The sequence below is a fragment of the Schistocerca cancellata genome, chromosome 7, assembly GCF_023864275.1.
Source record: "Schistocerca cancellata isolate TAMUIC-IGC-003103 chromosome 7, iqSchCanc2.1, whole genome shotgun sequence".
NCBI classification, from domain to species: domain Eukaryota; kingdom Metazoa; phylum Arthropoda; class Insecta; order Orthoptera; family Acrididae; genus Schistocerca; species Schistocerca cancellata.
This window is the reverse complement of record NC_064632.1, coordinates 485,993,666-486,015,174: the sequence shown is the minus strand read 5'-3', so window position 1 is coordinate 486,015,174 and position 21,509 is coordinate 485,993,666. Positions and strand designations below refer to the sequence as shown.

The 21,509-nt window shown below is 40.3% G+C and overlaps 1 protein-coding gene across 2 annotated transcripts in view; it reads right to left on the bottom strand.

The window, feature by feature from the left end:
* The window catches only part of LOC126092134 (little elongation complex subunit 2-like), a 266,729-nt gene that overhangs the window by 93,496 nt on the left and 151,724 nt on the right, over positions 1–21,509 (bottom strand). For both annotated transcript variants that reach the window (XM_049907590.1, XM_049907591.1), the window contains one exon: positions 6,937–7,084. In XM_049907590.1, coding sequence (XP_049763547.1) covers positions 6,937–7,084 — 148 coding nt within the window. The remainder of the gene's footprint in view (positions 1–6,936; positions 7,085–21,509) is intronic.

The window sequence follows — 21,509 nt, the reverse complement described above, 5'->3', positions numbered from 1 at the left end:
AGCATCAAGACTAGTCATTTCGCTTCTACTATGTAGCATTGGCTACACTGAAGAGATTACTTAGTTTGTCTGTCATCCTTTGCTCATGATACATCAATATTTCACAAAGTTAAGTATCGTAATCATTCCTTTTGTAATAAACTTCATTAATATGATTTGCTTGAATTGTTGTCTAGCGTTCCGAGAAAGCAGGTTTCCTTGGCACCCCATATTCGACACGTAGGCCCAAACACCAACAACTATCAGCATAGAGTCTGGCTCCAGTATCCCAACTCCAAAGTCGGCATTCTGGTACCCCTCTTGCCCAACTTGTCAGCATGTTCATTCCATGGGATCCAAATGTGACCAGGGGTCCATACAAGGACGAACAACCATCCAGTATGGTGGAGGTCATACAGGAGACCCTGGATAGTCACAACCAATGGGTGTCAGGGAAGCGCTGGTTGACAGCCTGAAGATTACTCAAGGAGTCACTGCTGATTTAGAATGACTCGTCAGTGGAAGAACGAAGATGGATGTGGGCTTGAAAAATGGTCACTAAGTCTGCATCGAATGCACTGTATCTGTTTCACAGGGAGTGCAGAACCATAGCATCTATCAAGTCTTTCGGTCCACAGAAGAGGACAAGCCAGATCTGAGGATGGGGAACACACCATAGGAGATGCACACAATTTCTCAAAATAGTGGAAAATGTTATGTATGACAAACTTACAGAATTTATAAGTACAAACAAAATCCTACATAATGAACATCAAGGATTCAGAAATAAGTGGTCAACAGTACTGCCATTTGTGAGAATATAAATTGTATACAAAACTTGTAGCTCAAGAAACAAGTATCAACATGAGTATTTATTGACCTACTGCAAGCTTTTGCCATAGTAGATCATTAGATTCTCCTGTCCAAGTTTGGAAAGTATGATATTTGATATTCATCCAACAGATGGATCAGATCCTCCCTGAGCAGTTGTAAGCAGGACATGAATACCAAGTGGTGAACCTTCGAACTATTTCTGAATGATTGTTGGAATATAATGTAATTAAGTCTGGTGTAATACAAGGACATGTAATCAGACCACTATTGTTCCTTCTGTGCATTATCGATCTAAGCTTAATGGTGGATGCTAAAAAAACAATCATATTTGCAGATGACACCACAATTCATTTACAAGCAAAAACTACTGAAGAATTATAACAATCAGTAAACACTGTCACCAAAAAGAGTGGCAACTGGGCACAGCATAATCAGCTCATAATAAGTATTAAAAACTGTCGTCATAAAATTTTACAATGCTCTAAGCTCAAGGATATGTATAATCCATGCACCTCTATCAATGATGGAACAGTTAGTAACAGCAGAGAAATCAAATTCTTATGTTTACGGCTGCACAGCAATGTAAAATGCAACAAGCATATAAAATAGCGTAACACAAAATTGTACAAGACCTGCTACCTTCTTTGCTCAACAAAATCCTATTGCACTGCGAAAACAGTAAAGAGTGTATATCACGCACACTTTCATTATCACTTTAAATATGGGGTCACATTTTGGGGGAACTCTAAATCAGCTATCAACACATTCAAGCTGCAAAAGAGGGCCAATAGAATCGTGTCTGGATGCAAACCTAGAGATTTATGTAAAACTCTCTTTATGGTAGGGTCGGCTGTGAAGTACAAAATTCCACATGTGCCTAAAGAGCTGCAAACATGCAGTCTGAGACACTGCCTGTATTGGCTCTATTTCGTCTGTCTTTACTTTATCTGGTCCTTCTCAGTTCAGCACGACATTTCATTTAGCAGCGCGATAAGACAATATTTCTTCCGGGATTTGATACAGCATTTTTTAGTCGGCACAACTTTCTTCAGTTCGACAGAATCGTGGTGTCAGCACTGTTTATCCTTTGCTACTTGTTTGTGGAATAAAGGAAGTTCACAGGTCCAGTAGCTGTTTGCACAAAAAGAGAGAGTCTAGTGATCTAGCACCACAAGCCTTTGAAAATTAATGGGTATCATGGACATAAAGGGTGAGAATTTGAAGTCATGCACACACACTTGAAAGCCGCACATGCATTAGCATTTAGCAGTGTGTTGTCATCCGTGAGAGTGTACCCCGAAACAGCAATTCTGTGTACTTCCAAAACAGCCCGCCATGGATGAGTGCCTATTTAAACACTGCCGTACTACACTCGTGCCCAATTATCATGTTATTACTGTTTACATACATTTGCCTTATCTTATTGTGTTCAATGTATGTTACAGTGGATGGTGTACATGCCACACTCTAATAAAGATGCATTAACATTCTTGGTTGTGTTGTGTGCCCAAATTACAACCAAAGTGATGACGAATGTAGGATTATTTTCCATGTGGTTTTTAGTCTCTGGTTGGCCCTCCATTGCATCTACGATGTCTGACGGTGCTATTGATGAATTTTTATGTCGAATAGCTGATCAGCAAGGGGCTCTTACAGTGGCATTGCAGCATCTCAGTCAACAACAGCAGGCATTTGCCATAACGCAACACAATCAAATCCATGTATTGCAAACGCTTGCCTCTGTTTTGGCCAGTTCACGTCTGTCTCAATCTACGTTGCCTGCCGCGACACCCCTTGCACATCCTGGTTTGCCTGTCAATACCCTGGTCGTTTATTCCGCTGTTTCTGGCTTACAATGAGTCTGTCAAAGATTGGGGAGCTTACGAAAAATGGTTGTGGAAGCACTTTCATGCATTTGGATTGACTGATGTTACCTTATGCCACACTTTCTTTTTGTCTTGGTTATCACCATACATGTATCAACTCCTTTGCCAACTATCCCCCTGCAGGATCTGTCTTCACTCTCTTTTGGTAACATGAGCAACAGACTTTCGAAATACTACTGTAAATGTAGAACTCGAGTTGAGTTCTGTGAGTGTAGTAAGAAACTGGCAGTCACCAAGCCGAGAGGATGTGCAGCAGCAGCAACAGCAGCAGCAGCAGCAGCAGCAGCACTTGTCTGATAAGAAGTAAATTAATTTAGTCTTTGTTGTTATTTTTTCACGTGCTTCTGCAAAGAACTGAACCATACGTGTGTATTTTACTGTGTAGACTAGTGGTTAGAAAATTAATCACAGTTTTTGTTTTTGCATTAGTCTTGTGAATATCCTTGTGTAGGGCAGCTTCCTAGTGTAAATTTTCCCATCGTTAGAAAATTAGTAATGCCACAAAGTTTTAATTTTGTGCTAGTAGACAGCATACAGTTCGGTTCAGTGCACTCTAGTTTGAATATTTATCTCATGCAGTAACTTTTCGGTAAACAGGATTAGAGGTATCCGTAAATGCATCAACTTCAGTAGAAAAATTTATTTCTGTTTAATAGCTTGCAGTCTCAGAGTACAGCGCGAAATCTGCAAAGCAACTTTTAGTGTTACTTTATTCCCCTTTGGTATATTTTATATACATTTCAAACTCAGTGGCGCTATTTGAGATCTTATATCTATTTTATACACAGTACAATATGGCTACGAACTGTGGTTGTTGTGAGCGGACACAAGGAGTGTTGGCTGCTGTCCGAAAACAGCTGTAAGCTGCATAGGATACTGTCGACAAGCTTCTAGCTAATGCTCGAAGTTGCGGTGATGTTGAGTCACCAGTGACAAGACCTGCAACACCCTTTGTGCCACTGGAATCCTCTGGTGACCTGGACATCGCTACGGCTTCTGGCATGCATCATCTATCTGGTCCACCTCACTCCAGCGTGGGTGGCAGGCAGTGGTGGGTTCGCATGTCACTGGGTGGAAGGCAAAAGAGGGAGCAAGACGTGTGGCTAGCTCCCTACATCTCAGCAACAGGTACGAGGTGCTACCCAGTGTTGATGATAACTCTGAGGCACAACGGAATGCCTCTCCTGTTGGGCCAGTGATCGATTATGCTGCCCAGTCCGGACAAGTACAGAGGGAGGGTATGCTTGTCACTGGGAGCTCCAATGTTAGGTGGGTGATGGAGCCCCTCAAGGAGATAGCAGGCAAGGTGGGAAAGAATTCCAGTGTGCATCCGGTATGTTTGCCGGGAGGTCTCATCCGCGATGTAGAGGCGGCCCTGCCGGCGGCTATTGAATGCACTGAGTGCAACCAGCTGCAAGTAGTGGCACATTTCAGCACGGATGACGCCTGCTGCTTGGGTTCTGAGGCAATCCTCGGCTCCTTTCAGCGGATGGCTGATTTGGTGAAGACAACTAGCAACGCACACGGGGTGCAGGCTAAGCTGTCAACTTGTAGCATCGTACGCAGGGTTTATCGCTGTCCTATGATTTGGAGCAGGGTGGAAGGTCTAAACCAGAGGTTCAGATGACTCTGCAAAGATATCGGATGTGAATTTCTCGGCCTCCTCTATCGGGTGCAGAAATGTAGGGTTCCCCTTAATAGGTCAGACATGCACTAAACACAGGAAGCGAATACTATGGTAGAGGAGTACGTGTTGTGAACACATGGGGCTTTTTTAGGTTTGAGAACACCTCGCTTGGGATCAAAGACGATTAGCCTGTTAAATTAGCCACAGTGACCTCAAAGAATCTTGGTCCTCATAGATCAGAGATAGAAAAGATTAATATGATTTTAATAAACTGCAGGAGCATACAAGGAAAGGTCCCACAATTAGTATCGCTAACTGAGGTTATAATGCACAGATAGTATTGGCAGCAGAAAGCTTGTTGAAACCAGACATTAATGACAACGAAATCCTAAGTTCAAATTGGAATGTTTATCGTAAGGATAGGTTAGCACCAATGGTGGCAGCATGTTTATTGCAGTAAAAATTTGATAAAATCTAGCGAGGTTATCACAGATTCCAAATGTGAATTAATATGGGTGAAACTGAGTATCAAAGAACGGTCAAAAATGGTAATTGGATGCTTCTTTAGACCACCTGAGTCAGTATCTGTAGTTGTAGAGTGCTTCAGACACAATTTGCAGAGTATCATTAGTAATTTTCCTGATCATGCCATTGTAATAGGGGTGACTTCAACTTACCAGGTATAGATTGGGAGCATTGGGAGCATTATGCCATCTAAACTTATGAAGAAAGTGAAGACAAAAATTAATCCAAACCATCCCCCCCCCCCCCCTTTTGTATTGTCAAAATGTAGACGATCAATAAATAGCATAACTTTTAACTTTTTCACATATATACTTTATATCAATAAAAGAGTTTGCAATTTTGATTATTCAGAATAAGTTAAAAATAAAGTTTTCTCAAAGACTCTCTTTAAAAAGGAAATGGGGATCATCTTTTACTTGAGTGTCTTACAATACTAAATTATTTAAATTTTGTTAACCAACTGACAACAATAAAGAATAAAAATTATCACGGTTAAAGACGTAATCATAGTCATAGGTTTTCTATAGCTCAATTCTGAACTTCTATGTCTCAACCAACAATATCAACAGTTATATCAAAAATAGACTTTCCAAAACGAACCTGGAACTATGGGACTGTCAAAACAAACCTGGAACTATGGGACTGTCCCTATCACATGGCAAAAGTACCATGACAACACTATCCAACAGAAGCCGCAGGTGTTCCCTGGAGAGAAAAATGTTCAGCAAGTCATAATTTAAAAGCTAATAAATGAAAAGCACCAGTTTGCTTTTGTTCTATTGTAGAACAAAAGCAAACTGGTGCTTTTCATTTATTATTATAATGTTGTTCTACCAAGAACCGACGGAATATTCTGTTAATATGATTTAAAAGCTATGTTATCAATACTATTCAAGAAATATGACATGCTTGAAACATTTCTGTTGTATGGGATGTCATATAATATGTAATGAAAGGTCAACAGCCACTTCTGAGTTACTGTCTGGTCACATTTGGTGTCAGTATTCATTTTGCCTACTGAAGGATCAGGAAATGAACTGAATTCATTTATCAAATGACAACTGAATTGTAAAACTATTACATAAACAACAAAATAAGTGATTTTTCTTGTTATCTTTTCTTTCCAGTTTTACTGAGGTGACACTAATTTTGAAACAAAGGCTCAAATGACACCTCTTGCCAACATTTATTTCCATTTAACTTTTTTTTAAACCCTCTGCATTGATCAGAATTTTGTTTTAAGCTACCATACTAATCTGTATACCTGTACAAGTAAATAAAAAAACCTGTTGTAAATTCGTATCTTAACTACTGATATTTCTGTGGAACTACAAGAGCATGACAGTTATGTTTGTATAATTACCATGACACCAAAGTCATATCTATGGAATCAAACAAGTCTATGGTTAGTATTTTTAAAATAAATGGAAAAGACAATTTACCAAACTTACTTCTAAAAGATTATGCTTTGGATGTTGGAAGTGAATTGCCAAACCTATTATATTAGCTGCTATTGAAAATTACATTTACTGAGCTGTTCACAAACATGTTCAATGAGCAACTTACGTGTTTAGTATGTGTAACATAAAAGGCAAACATCTGTCAGGCATTTTAAAGACTTGCAAGTGATGCAAGAGCACTGCAACATCTTCAGACTGAGTGCCTGGTCTGCTCTTGAAAACGGAAAAAGCTAGTATTTTCTACATCCATTTCAGTGTCATGTGAAACTCCGGGAGAAAAGGAATCCAGTAACAAAGTTCTTGGATGCATAAGTTTGTTAGCTTTGAGGAACTGAACTACTGCCTTCAGCACTCTTCTTAAGACACTAGTGATCTTAGAAGGTTCCATAGTGGAGGAGTAGACAACTGGTTGAGAGGACACTATCCTCAATTAATATCACACACTTGACATCCAAAGTGAAGTGAGGTGCCACCTTGAGATAGGAGTCCAAGGACATTCCTGACTGTCTCCATCTCTTATTTTTATTTTTTTAAAGAAGGAGGAGGAGGAAGAGGAGAAGGATAAGAGCATGCTGAGGAACAATGAACATATTATTAATTCCATGACTGCTGATGCTAGACTTACTTCAAAACCCCTTGGCTCCGTGGACGACACAGAAGAGCTCTGATACTGTATTTGTGATACCATTTATTTTTATCCATAGTACTCATGTTCCTTGGTGGCAATGGTTTATCAATATAAACAACTTTTTTACCGAAATATGAGACATTTGCTGAAAAACAGATAGAAGTTTCTGTAAATATTTAAAATATCACACATTTCTGAATTTTAGCAATGGTTAGTTGAGAAAGTGTAAAAAGCAATCTTTACAACTTTAAGTGTGTAGTAAGTGAAAGCTAATATTCTTCTTTCTTTTTTATTTTAAATACTACTATTGTTACTCTGGACTCAAATTTAGTTACACAGGTACACAAAAGCTTCATTATATACAAATTCTCCCATCAGACTGAAAGCCATTATACATATTTTACATGAAACATGAATAAATAAATAACTTTACTGTGCATATCATAACTATGAAATGTCAACATTTGTTTCCTAGTCATCCAATGTACTAATAATTTTCTTGTAGCATCGTCTCCCTTCAAAACTGATCTTTCAGAGACATGCATTACTAAAAACAGTATGAGTGTTTGTTGCAGAATATTTTGGTTTGATACCAAAGTGCAATTCACTGCAATATACATGTAATGACAAAATCGCTAGTTGCTTTCAGCTGATATACACATTTTAGTTGTCAAAAGAGTTCATGAGCCATCTGCAGGGTGTGCTGTGTTTCCGTTGGTTTAGCACTCCCTGATTAATGACTTTCCATGGCTGTTGTTCTTAAAGACCGATTCATTCCAGATTTTTTTTTTCTTTATTCTATTCACACACTTCTGCTAACTTCTCAGTTGATAAGAAATACTAATTTCCATTATGTTCTTCCTTGTGCATTAAATAACATTCTCTCCTTCCCATGATGTTAGTATTTGTGTTTGAGGTATGGCTAAATTAAAAGAACACAGACTGGTATTATTAGGACAGCTAATATTCTAGAAGCTCCAAAACTGGTGACCCTGACTTTATTTATTCATATTACACATCGGAAGACAAGATTTAACAAGACTGAATCACTTATCGAAACTGTACCATCACTCTCTTGGCTTCCCCTGCATTTACCACCTCTCTGGCCTCACAATCCAGCACTGTAGTTCACACAAGTGGAGGCCAGCTTTCTCTAAGCAGGAATTGTGGTAGAACTCTACTGATAAGCCAGCTAGACCACAAATCTGCTGCATAATTAAAGATGTAATCACAGCCCCACCTGTGACAGATACTTATGAAACAATGTAGAACTGATCCATAAGGTGTCTACCTCGCAGGAGGAATGTGTTCAGCACGTTTTAACGCAAGAAGAACATTGGTGACAGGAGGCTGTCACAATACATTAGGGATATGAGCAGTAAAGTTGATACCGATAGAGTCGCAATAGCATACTATGTATCTCATGAAGCAGTCATCTACCACCTCAAGTGAAAGCAATTTACTGCATTGCAAGCCAACATTGCTTTGGACAACGTAGCTGAATTAGCAGACAAGGTATTCAACGAATGCCTGCAACGGTAAGCACATTGATGGCATCATGTAACAGCTTGTTGTCACCAATGGTTTTGTGTGTAGATCATGATGTTCTGGTTGCCAAGGTTGATTTGCTAACGAAGCAGACTGGTGAACTGCTGTCCTCATGAGGCCCACGGCAAGTAAAGAGGCTGCTAACGAAGGCACTTAAGGAGCCACTTTTCCATTAGTTCCTCAAGCTCTGCGACTGGTCAGCCTACCATCTGCTGGTATTACAGAAGATTCAGGGATCAGGTGCATAAATGTACAATCGTATATGCTCACCCAAACACTAGCAGAAGTCGGACATAAGTGCATTGACCGACTGCTGGACTAAGTGCTTATTTATCAGTGACAGTGGGTAAAAATACCTAGTATACCTGGATCGGACCTATGTGCATCTCTGTGCATGCAGCTACACAGCAAGTGACCATCAACCACTTTCTGCCAGACTGCGGCTAATAATTCAGCAATAATGATGTACAGCATATTGTGTATCAAGCTTGATCTCTGACTGTGACCTGACCTAACATGGGATTTTACACTCACCAGTGTATTGGAACCAAGCTTATCAACAACAGTTTTTGAAGGAACTCAGCCAAGCACATGCCCAAGCTCATGCAAGCCACCAGTGGCGTGTACACAAACTTACCGTAGAAGTTCACAGCCTCAATATGACCACCTGGAGTGCCAAAAGAGATATGTCATGACATGGTGCACTACATTAAAACTAATGGCAGCCCACCCATATCCTGTTGAGGGTAAACATTTGGCTTCAGACCACATGGCCATGACAAAATCAGAATTCGATAGTATGTGTGTGAACATGTTATGCAACCACTGAGTAGCCCTTGGTCATACCCAACTCATTTGGTTCCTAAGAAGTATGGTACATGGAGGCCATATGGAGATTATTGAGCCGTCGATGTCAGACCTGTGCTAGACTGTTACCCAGCACCCTTGCTATGAGATTATAAATATGCACTGAGTGATGTGATGTTATTCAGTGTCCTAGACTGTGCCAAGGTGTAAATTCAGATGGTCATAATCACTCCACTTGGTTTATTAGAGTCATAACATAACATTTGCTATGTTTGTGCTGCATTACAAAGCCAAAGGTTTAGAGACTCTGTCTTACAAGGACTTTCATATTGCTTTGCACACCTGGATGACACTCTGGTTTTCTAAGCCTCGCTAGAACAACATCAGCAACAGCTAAGCTAACTGAGATGTTTCAATGACTACAGCAGAACAGCATCTTGAACACTGTTAAGTACATTTTTGATCAGTGACCAACTTTCTGCACTATAAAATCTTGTTGTCAGGTTCACTACTGTTACCCAAGAAAGTTGAGGTTATCTTACAACTCCCATGACCAAGTACTTCTAAAGAATTGTGTCAGTTCCTTGGCATGCTTAATGTTTACCAACGACATCTGCCACACACAGCCAAATTGCAGCAACCATTAGCGGCTGCACTCACTGGCCCAAAGAACAAAGGCAACTCAAACATTCCATGGTCGGACAGCATGATCCTCACATTCGATGGGGCCACATACAGCAGAGCAGATACTGCATTACTCAAACAGCCCGCCCCAAATGCTCCCTCGTCATTAGTGATTGATGTAAGCCAGACAGTGGCTGGTGTGATGCTACAACAATGATGTGATGATGCGTGACAGATGCTAGCTTTCTTCTCACGTTAACTTTCACCGTCACAATGAAAATGAAGCGACTATGACAGAGCACTTCTGGCAACCTACGAGGTCATTAAATACTTCAGACCTCGACTTGAAGCAAGAGAATTCACCATTTATATTGACCACAAGCCGCTTGACATTGCCTTTCACCAAAAATATCATCAACAGTTCACCTTGGCAGACAATCAGTTGGGCTTCATACCCTAGTTTAGCATGGATGAGAAGCACAGTTCTGGGGCTGAAAACATTGTAATTGACTATTTTTCCCATGTTAACAGTATCTCACTGTCACAGTTGATTGACTTCACTCAACTTGCAGAAGCACTATAGACCGACCCTGAAAATACAAAGTCTGCTTGAGGATTCTTCTTCAGCATTATGCCTCCACTTAGTAAATGTTCAGTGCCACCCTGGACACCAATCAACAACTTGCCTAGGCCCAAATGTTGTGTATGGCTGGGCCTCCGCATGGACTGCCAGGAGTCGACCTAAATGTGCATCAAGTGTCAATGCAGCAAAGTTCATTGCCATGTGTTCGCACCAATGCACCGACAGGTGACTTTCCGGACATGACTGCTTGCTTTGGGCTTGTCCATATTGATGTGGCAGATCTAAAAAAAAAAAAAAAAAAAAAAAAAAAAAAAAAAAAAAAAAAAACACCTCCTCTGTATCCAACAAGTGGATAGCATGTTTTGGCTGCCCTCTGCACATCACAACCTGTTTGCACACAGCTTGACAAATTCTGTAACACTACTCACCATAAAACCACCCAGCCAGTAACAGATAGAACATTGGCATCATCCTCTGAAGGCCATGCCCATGTGTCACAACTGAAACTGGACAACAATTTTACCACTGGTCTTGCTCAGTCTACAAAGCACTTACAACCCAGACTGGACTCTTTGCCAGCTGAGCTAGTTTTGGAGAACACAGTAACTATCGTACAAATTTACTGATCCACAGGCCATCATTGAAATCCGACCTCATCAAGCATCGAGGCATGGCACCTTGCCCACCTACGTGCAGCACAAACTACAATATTGCACACACATCATGCTACATACACAAGGAGTGAAGCTAACACTGACACCTCCATACAAAGATCCTCACCACGTAATCAGCAACGGCGAAAGAACCATCGATGTCCTTTTCAACAAACAGCCTGTACTGTATCGCTGGACCGAGTAAAGCCAGCATACATATTCCAATAAGAACCTATTGCTGTACTTAGGCATCCATCTACTGCAATACCAACACCAGCACTGTCGTCATACCAGCACCAGTGCCAACACCGGTTATACCACCAGCCAGCCAACCAGCCGTACAAGGTTGGATCTTTTTCCAGCACGCTACTTTGACAACATTCCACTTTCCCAGATGGGGCAGCTGTAGCGACAAAATCGCTAGTTGCTGTCAACTGATGTGCACAAGCCAAGTGTCAAAGAATTACCACGCCTTCCATCAGAGGCACTGTGTTTTCATTCCTTTAGTGCTCCTTGATTAATTCGACTTTGACTTTGAATGGAGCAATGAATATGGATTATGTATTCTGTCTGGTATTCGTACACCCTGAGAAATGTTTCAGACACCGTTCCAATGAATTCATCCTATAGAGCAGACAACAATATAGGAAAAGAGAATAGCAGCTACTTACTGTAAAGAAGACACATCAAGTTGCAGACAGACACGAATGTACGTGCGTGTGGACACACACACACACACACACACACACACACACACACACACACACACACACACACAGAGAGAGAGAGAGAGAGAGAGAGAGAGAGAGGCAAGAAAGCAAGCACACCTCATGCACAAACGACCGCCAGCAACATCTCAGGTCAGAAAGGGATAGTAGTGTAGGACGGGGAGAGAGACAAACACGATCTGGTGGAGTGTGCAAGGACTAGACTACCAACAGGCACGGTATCAGGAGGTTGTGGGGCAGGAAGGTGGAGGTGGGAGGAACAAAAGAGGAGACAAGGGTGGAAAGACAGGCAGATGTGCTGGCAGAGGGTTGCAAATAAACAGGGTGAGAGACAAGAATGGGAAGGAGATGAAGGAACGGAGGGGATGGAAACAAATGGGTGGAGGGTGAGGGGACAGTACATTACAGCAGGTTGAGGCTGGGATAATTACGGCAGTTGAGAACGTGTTGTAAGAATAACCCCCATTTGTGCAGTTCAGATAAGCTGGTGGTGGAGGAAAAAATCCAGACGGTTTGAATAGTGAAGCAGCCATTGATATCAAGTGGATTTTGTTTCCACACAGTGGTCTACTTTGCTCTTGGCCAAAGTTTCGCGTTGCCCGTTCACCCTGGTGGACAGCTGATTGGTAGTCATACAAAAAAAGTCATAAAAATTGTGGAATGATTGCAGCACAGCTGGTAAATGACATAGCTGCTTTCATAGGTGGCCTGGCCCCTGAGGTGATAGGATAAACCTGTGACAGGACAGGAATAGGAAGTGCCTGATGGGTGGATTTGGCGAGTTTTGTCTGGTACCAACCGCTGCGGGTTTTGAATCCGCGCCAGATGGCATGGACCTCGATTACCACTAGAGGTCTCTACAGCTGTCGTGCCGAAGCCGTGGCTGCACACGTTCCTGGCTCGTGTATAACGTGTGGGCACCACGGTGTAGCACGGGGGTCCCAGCAGCCACTAGCGATATACTGTATCCTGTATATAAGCGCCTGCCTCTCGCTCAGCTAGACAGTCAAATTCGTAGTGTCTAACGACCTCTCGGCAACAGACAGTGTGTTTACAGTACTTTGTTTTCATTACGAGTGGACTTTGTGGATTCATTTGGTTGTCGTTTGTCACCCCATTGCTTCTTGCGTGTTGTTGTCGTAAGGTCTCACCCGGTCGTCCGTCGTTGTTCATGTCCGTCCTTTCCCGTTCATTTGTTTGTTTGCGGGCCGCTCCGTTTGGTCCCACGCTTCGTTCTCGGTCGCGGTTACAACCTTTTGCACCTGGGTCTTCCACAAGAATATGATCCTTGTGCCAAGGGTTTAGGATTGGAGGTGGTGTAGGGATGGTCTAGGATGTTGTGGAAGTTGGGTGAGCAACGGAACACCACTTTGGGTGGGAAGTCTCTCAGGTAGGATGTCCCTCATTTCAGCACACGATGATAGGTAATCAAAGCCATCCTACCTGAGATACTTCCCACCCCTCCTAAAATGGTGTTCTGTCACCCACCCAATCTTCACAACATCTTAGTCCATCCCTATGCCACTCCCAATCCCAGCCCCGCCACAAGCATCACATCCCTGTGGGAGACCCACGTCAGGGTGTACACGCAGACAAGAAAAAAAAAAAGAAAAAGATAAATAATCCTGGGTTTCCCGATTAAACAATTAAAAACACACTTTTTCCCATTTGAAAACCTACTTTTTCCAAGGTGAAAAATACACTTTTCCATGATAAGTAACAGTATACTTTCCCTTGGAGATCTACAAATATCTTCGAATGGTAAAGGTTTTATACACCAGAAAAAGAAGGTGGGGGGGGGGGGGGGGGGGGAGGAGTTTTGAAAAGATCTGTGATGTGCAGCAACATTTACGCAGCATATTTTCATAAAATGATACGCTGCATATTTCTGTACTAATACTATGAAAGTACGGATTCAAAGTAGCACATTAATTTCCTAAGCATTGAAATTGAGACTGAACACACATCACACATCACTGTGTGAACACACAAATAGGAAAAGTTAATGGTTTAAATTAAAGTACATAGAGTAGCTCACACGAGAAGTTAATCTTTCATGTATAATATTGATCTTAAAGATTAATAAACTTCAAGGAAAGTTAAGCTTCCACATATAATACTGTGTGTGTGTGTGTGTGTGTGTGTGTTACACTTTAAGATACATCACACAATTTTAAATAATGACATTAATGTCTGGTCTTCTGGGCTCGAAATTCTTCTAAGCGGCTAGTCCTTAACATGTTAAGTCTTAAATGAGAGTCAAACGCTCTGTGATTTAAAAAATTCACTGCACATTTGCACACTTAACATAATTCATCTTTTGCAAAAGGAAATTTACTTTGAAACTAATGTTTTCCTAAGCAACATTTTCCTGTGACCTGTTAGAAATAGCTTCAATTCAGCAATTGCCAGAGAGCACCAGAAAACAGGCGCTAACAGCGTATGGGCAGCTACAATGATGCAGGAAGTCCATATGTTAGTAGATATATAGTATTAAGAGATCTCACATGACGTCATAAAAGAAATAGGATACTCTAAGAGCATTGGAATTTCGTAAACATACTAAAATGCATAATTTGGCTTAAAATGCACATTCATATATCCAGATTCACAATGAAGTAGGCCCCAACATGGTATCAAGTTTTCAGTGAGGTTATTGGGATGCAAATTTTCTTGGAGTACCAGTACTGTATTACTTCATGTTTGGTCCTTTATTATAGCACAATGTCATATGTGCCAGAAGATGAAAATGTGCACTTGAAATATAAGAGCCACATTTATTTAGCAAACTGACAAAAATAACTTCATTGTTCTGCACAGCGACTGACTGCCAAAAACGGGGAAATAAAATAAAATCAGAAAACTAAAACTAGTATGTGTTAGACTTCCATAATTATGCGAATGTATTTTAGTTCACTTGCTAGCTCCCAGCCACGGAAAACTGTTTTGTCTTCATTTTATGTGAGAAGTGTAAATGAAGAGGAAACAGTAAAATCACTAAATGTAAATACGGGTTATGTGGAGACTAACACCTGCCCATTACAACCCAGACCGCTATGCACATGGGCAAATCAGGCAGCTTGTTGGCACTTCTGATACAGCTAACAGCCACACTTCAAGCAGCTGGACGCAGGAGAAGGTACTTCTCATACGCAACTCTGCTGTGCTTAGAAGTGCGCCCGTGGGCAGCTGCTCAAACAAACTTATTGTAAACAGTTGTGATGTCACGCTCATCGGCAGCAGTTTATTGTTATGAAGTAGTCCATAGTCTTCATTCTAAAGCCTTTCACATATTTTTGCTGTTTATCAGTTCTTACCAGGCCAAAGGAAAAAAAAATTTAACTAAAGCAATGAAAATTTCCCAGAATACTAAAATATTCCCGAGTTTTTCCCGGTTGTCCCGGAGTGTGTACACCCTGCAGGAGCAAAACCTGCCCAATCCCCTCACCCAGCACTTCCTTTTCCAGTCCTGTCCCAAGTTTATCCTATCCTGTGAGGGGCCAGGCCACCTGTGAAAGCAGCCACGTCATTTACCAGATCTGCTGCTTACCATTGTACAGCTTTTTATATCGGTGTGACTACTACCTACCAGCTGTTGACCAGGATGAACGGCCACCGCCAAACTGTGGCCGTGAGCAAAGCATAACATGCTGCTGAACATAACACATTTGATTTCAATGGCTGCTTCACTATCAGAGCCGTCTGGATCTTTCCCTCCACCACCAGCTTTTCTGAACTGTGCAGTTGGGAGTTACCCTTACAACACATTCTCCGCTGCTGTAATTATCCCAGCCTCAACCTACAGTAACATACTGTCCCCAGCAGTTTCTACCCCGTCCGTCCGATCATCTCCTCCTATCAGTATTCATTATCAATTCAGCCTGTATTAAGAGAAACCACATATACATAAACTTTACCAAGATGCTCTTGTAATAGTTTTCAGCCTGTTTACAGACTTTATGTCCACCTTCAAAGAAATTTAGAAGTCACACTGTAGCTGTCTATCTGAAGATATGACTGACTTTATACACCTAAAATTGCATTTTCAGGGAGAATACATACGCAACACTGACTCTGAAAGTATGAAGACACATCAATTGCAAAATTACATGCAACTCCAGCTGATGGAAATCTACATAAAAATGTTGCCAAGAGGAGTTATAGGACAAATAGTAAACGCAAGTTTTTTTTGTCTCCATCTGGATGACAACTCATACAAAGCACGTCAATAGGGTAGGTGATCATAAATTCAGTTTGCTATGCATTATGCAGGGTGTATACGGGGACAAGGAAAAAAAATTCCCGGATTTCTCCCGGATATCCCGTTTAAAAAATACGCTTTTTCCCGGGCGAAAATACACTTTTTCTGTGCTAACTGACAGATTTTCCGTAGATTTTCCCTCGGAACTGCAAAACTTATCAATTCTTTGAATGGTTAACGTTTTATACAATCGCGTAGAACTTCCCGGAAAAAAAAAAAAAGACGGGCAGAGAAGTTTTGGAGAGACTTATAACAAAAAATGAGACCTTTGATTTGCAGCAACATATACGTTGCATATTTTTGTATTACGAAAGTATAAATTCGAATTGCACCAAACACAGCGCGTTAGTTTGCGGAGCGTTGAAACCGAGGTTGCGATGTCCTTTTGTAAGCGAGTCATATCTCAAGCCACGAGATCTCGTCAGCTTAGATTAGATTTACTTTCATTCCAATTGATCCGTAGTGAGGAGGTCCTCCAGGATGTGGAACATGTCAGAAAAACAACAATACATGACAAATATTTACAACTAAAACAAATAAGCTAATGTACCATTCCACAGGTCCCAAGTGGAATGATCGTCATTTTTTAATGAACACTAAGAGTCATTTTACAAATACTATTGCACTGAATTTAAAATAAAAAAGTTTTTTACTTATTTATAAGGTAAGAAACATGTAATACAACTACTGTAATACTTATTTACAATGAACACATTACTGCACTGAAATGGTGCAGAAGTTAGATTATACTTACACACACACAAGCACACACCCACACACACACACACACACACACACACACACACACACACACACACAAATTTTCAGTGAACACATTACTGCACTGAAATTGTGCAGAAGTTATGTTGTACTTATATACAAATCAGTTGGTTTTACTAAGAAATTCATCAATGGAGTAGAAGGAGTTGGCCACCAATAAATCCTTTAGGCTTCTCTTAAACTGAATTTCATTGGTTGTTAAGCTTTTTATGGCTGCTGGCAAGTTATTGAAAATGTGTGTTCCTGAATAATGCACACCTTTTTGTACAAGACTAAGTGACTTTAAATCCTTGTGAAGATTATTCTTATTTCTAGTATTGATTCCATGAATTGAGCTGTTGGTTTGAAAAAGTGATATATTTTTAATGACAAATTTCATTAAGGAATAAATATATTGGGAAGCTGTAGTTAGTATCCCTAGTTCCCTAAACAGGCTTCTGCAGGATGTTCTTGAGTTCACACCACATATAATTCTTACTGCACGTTTTTGTGCCCGGAAAACTTTAGCTTGGCTTGATGAATTACCCCAGAAAATAATCCCATATGACATTATGGAATGAAAGTAAGCATAGTATGCCAGCTTTTTCATTTTTATATCCCCTGTGTCTGACAAAATTCGCATTGCAAACAGAGATTTGTTAAGACGCTTCAGCAGTTCTGTGGTGTGCTCCTCCCAGTTGAATTTATTATCAAGCTGTAATCCCAAGAATTTAACACCGTCCACTTCTTCTATCTTCTTGTCATCATATGTTAGACATATACTCTTGGGACACCCCTTACAAGTTCTGAACTGCATGTAGTGTGTTTTTTCAAAGTTTAGTGACAAAGAATTGGCTAGGAACCAGTGATTAATGTCCACAAATATTTTATTGGCTGATCTTTCTAAGACTACACTTGATTTGCTATTTATTGCCGATGACAGCAGCTATTCAGAGCATAGGACACGTGTTATAGTCAGCCAATAGCAAGATCACTGGTTAAATAGCGCGAACACTCAAGAGGAAAAGTTAACGGTTTACATTAATGTACACAGTACCGTAAGATTAACACGCTACAACAGAAGCTTAGCTTTCACATGTAATATTGATCTTTTTTTTGCGTGTGTTATACTTTAAGATACATCACACAAATGTGCCAGTAAATTTAATATTATGACATAAATGTCTCGGCTCGAAACTCTTGTAAGTGGCTGGTCCTCAAACTGTTCAGTTTCGAACGCTCTGTGGTTTAGATATCCATCCCACTTTCTCACACGTAACATAATTCATCTTGCGTAAAAAGAAATTTACTTTGAAAGTAACGCTTTTCTAACCACCGTTCGCAATACTATCCGAAGACTGTTAGAAATAGGTTCGATTTACCAGTTTCCAGAGAGCACCAGAAAACAGGCATTATTGTGCGTGTAGGAAGCCAGTATGTTCGTGTTTATAAAGCACTAAAAGAGCTTATATTACACCATAAAAGAAACAGGGCATCAGAGGGTACTCCAAAGAGCATCGGAATTTCGTAAACCATACTAAAATGCATAATTCGGCTTGAAGTGCAAATTGCCTTTTTCCAGATTCACAATGAAGTATGTCCCATCTGATATTAAGCTTTTCAGTGTGGTTTTTGGGATGTAAATTTTCTCGGAGTACCAGTACTCTACGATCTCATTTTTTGTTCTTTATTATGGCATAATGCCATATATGGCAGAAGATGATAACGTGCACTTGAAATTCAGCGAAAAGTTGGAACTAGCCAATACTGTAGAATGAAACACTTCGTTTCAAATAAAATGATTGCCTTAGCGGAAAGATTAATAAAGCCAAATTTCTTTAGCAAACTTGCTAAAATAACTTCACTGTTCTGCAAGGCGATTAATGCTGACTGCTACTAACTTGGAAATAAAATAAAATCAGAAAACTGAAATTAATAATACATTTTTGCCCTCCATAATTATGTGAATGTATTTTAATTCACTTGATAGCTCCCCGACCACAGAAATCCGTTTTGTTTTCATTTGACTTGGGAGCTGTACACGAAGAGAAGCAGCAAAATCACGTAACGTAAACACGCGTCACGTGGAGGTTAACCCCCTCCCCACTACAACTCAGACAACTCTGTGCAAGTGTGAATCTGGCAGCTAGGGCGCGTGAGAAAAATTTTTCTCATTTGCATCAGGCTGCTTGCTACTGCTACAGACACAGCTAACAGCCAAACTTCAAGTAGAAGGAGAAGGTACTGCTTATACGGCAGTCAAATGCGCATGCGCAACAGACCGCTGGTAATTGGTCAAACGAACCTAATGTGAACAGTTGTGACGTCATGCTCATAGCAAGCAGTTTATTGTTACGAAGAATTACAGTCTGCGCCCTACGGCCTTTGACAATTTTTGCTATTTGCAAACGCTTGTGCGTGCACGGTTTTTTGTTGTAAATTGCACATTTCCTTTGTCACTAGAGTTTTATTTTTTTCCCTCTCGTTTATATTTTATTGCTGCAGTATCATTCTCCAGTAGCAGGATACAATAACATTCTTTGCTAGAGAATCAATTCTGCAGCCAAAATTTTAAAAAAATTAACTGAAAGCTAAAACAATGAAAAATTCCCGGAATTCCGAAAAATTCCCGGGTTTTTCCCGGTTTTCTCCCGGATGAAAAAATTCCCGGGTTTTTCCCGGATTTCCCGGTTGTCCCGGGTCGTATACACCCTGATTATGGCAATTAATTCAAATTGTTAGTTTAAAGTTTTCAGACTGCTGCTCCAAACACACTTCCATTCCATTATCTAAAATAGAAGCACAGAGAAGCTTATAGGCCTATAGTTCAGTATTTCCCGAGATGCAGTTCAACTTTAACTTCATCTTGATCAACTGAAATAAGAATTCTTTTAACAAACATGTTACTTGTAAAAATTCCATTGGAAGACTGTTTTACAAACATTCCCTGAGGCAGAATTATACTTTAATTCACCTTTAATAATCTCAAATAATCACTTATAGCGAATATTGCCAGAATGAATATGAATGCTAGACTGTCTACGAACATTTTCCGAGGCAAAGTTATGTTTTAAATCAGTTTTAAGTAAATGACATGAGAAATTGTGTAGCACACATACTGTCAGCATGGAAGGTAGTTATGAACTGCTTAGTGAGCTATTCCGCATCTTTCGTGCATGTCTGCTCAGGGCATTCTTGTGACTGGTCAGTCTAGTCCACCAGTCACTGACAACAGTATATGAATGCTCTAATTACTAAGCGAGGTGGTGCATTGGGGAGGTTCCTTTGAAAGGGCACTGCTGACTTCCTTCCCCATCCTTCCCTAATCCGATGGGACCGATGACTTCGCTGTTTGGTCGTCTCCCCCAAATCAACCAACCAATTCTCTAATTAATCTTTGTGCATGAACTTAGATTGACTGAAATTGTAATTGGAAAACTATGAATGTGGATAAAGTCATCATCATCATTATTATTATTAAAACCACTAACATTTATACAGTAATTATAGAGAGTAAAAATTATGGATCTTAGCACTAAGCCTAGCAGATGAACTGCTGCTCTCTGTACGTACTCCAGCACAACACAGCGCCATTCTCGTGCTTCCTGACCATCTATTACTTGTGTGGTGGGGTGAGTGGTCTCTCGTTCTTGCCTGTTCGCTGGCTAAAAGCATGGTATGTCTCATTAACGAAATAAAAACGTCTACTATATCTTTCCCACCCAGCAGGACTTCATGAGTGACCACATGGTCAAATGGTGGGGAGTTATACACCAAAAGTTACAGTCAGAACCTATTCGCTTAAACTTTTACCTTTCTCTACAGAAAGTTCATTTCAAAGCACTGGACAAGGACAAGCAGTTAGTTGGAAACGATTTTGTGATGAGCTAAATTTCCACTTAAGAGGCAAATAAACACACACAATTGTCACCCCTTGGGCAGTGAACACCCACTACTATATTTAGATCATATGTGTGGCGGCCAAATCCTTGTTATCTTTTGTGCTTCGAGCAAGAGCAAGGCTTATAGGCCTTTTGTTTCTCAAGAGAGAAATACCAATGAACTGGTGTACCTTGATATGCTAACAAGGTTTTGCAGTGTGCAAACTGATGAAGATAGTCACAAATACTGTCCACATCTGCAACCAAATGGCATACTACATCACACTAAACCAATGTCTGGAAATTTTCTCCCTGATCTATTTCAAAGACAGTGGTTGGGTAAGATGGTTCCTTTAAATGATCACTTCACTGATGGATCTGATTTCTCTCCAATTTTTCTTCTGATGTTCTACCAAATACAAGAGTTTTTATCATCTTCCAGCTGGCTGCATTTGATGAACTCAGATCAAATCTCCATAACTGCATAAAATGTAAGGTCTTCACTGAAGCACCCATAAAATACACATTTTAATTAGATATTCTTATTAGTGTCTCCTACAGGATTAGTTGACGAAAGTAAAAGTGCATTTTACTTTTATTTGTGTCTCTGGGCATTATTCCTTATTTTGCTTCCTGAAGGTAGTAAGTAATTGAAAGAAATTTTTAAGATAAGTAGAGAGTGGAAAAATTCACATTTTGCACTGACTGTGAAATGCATGCAAATTT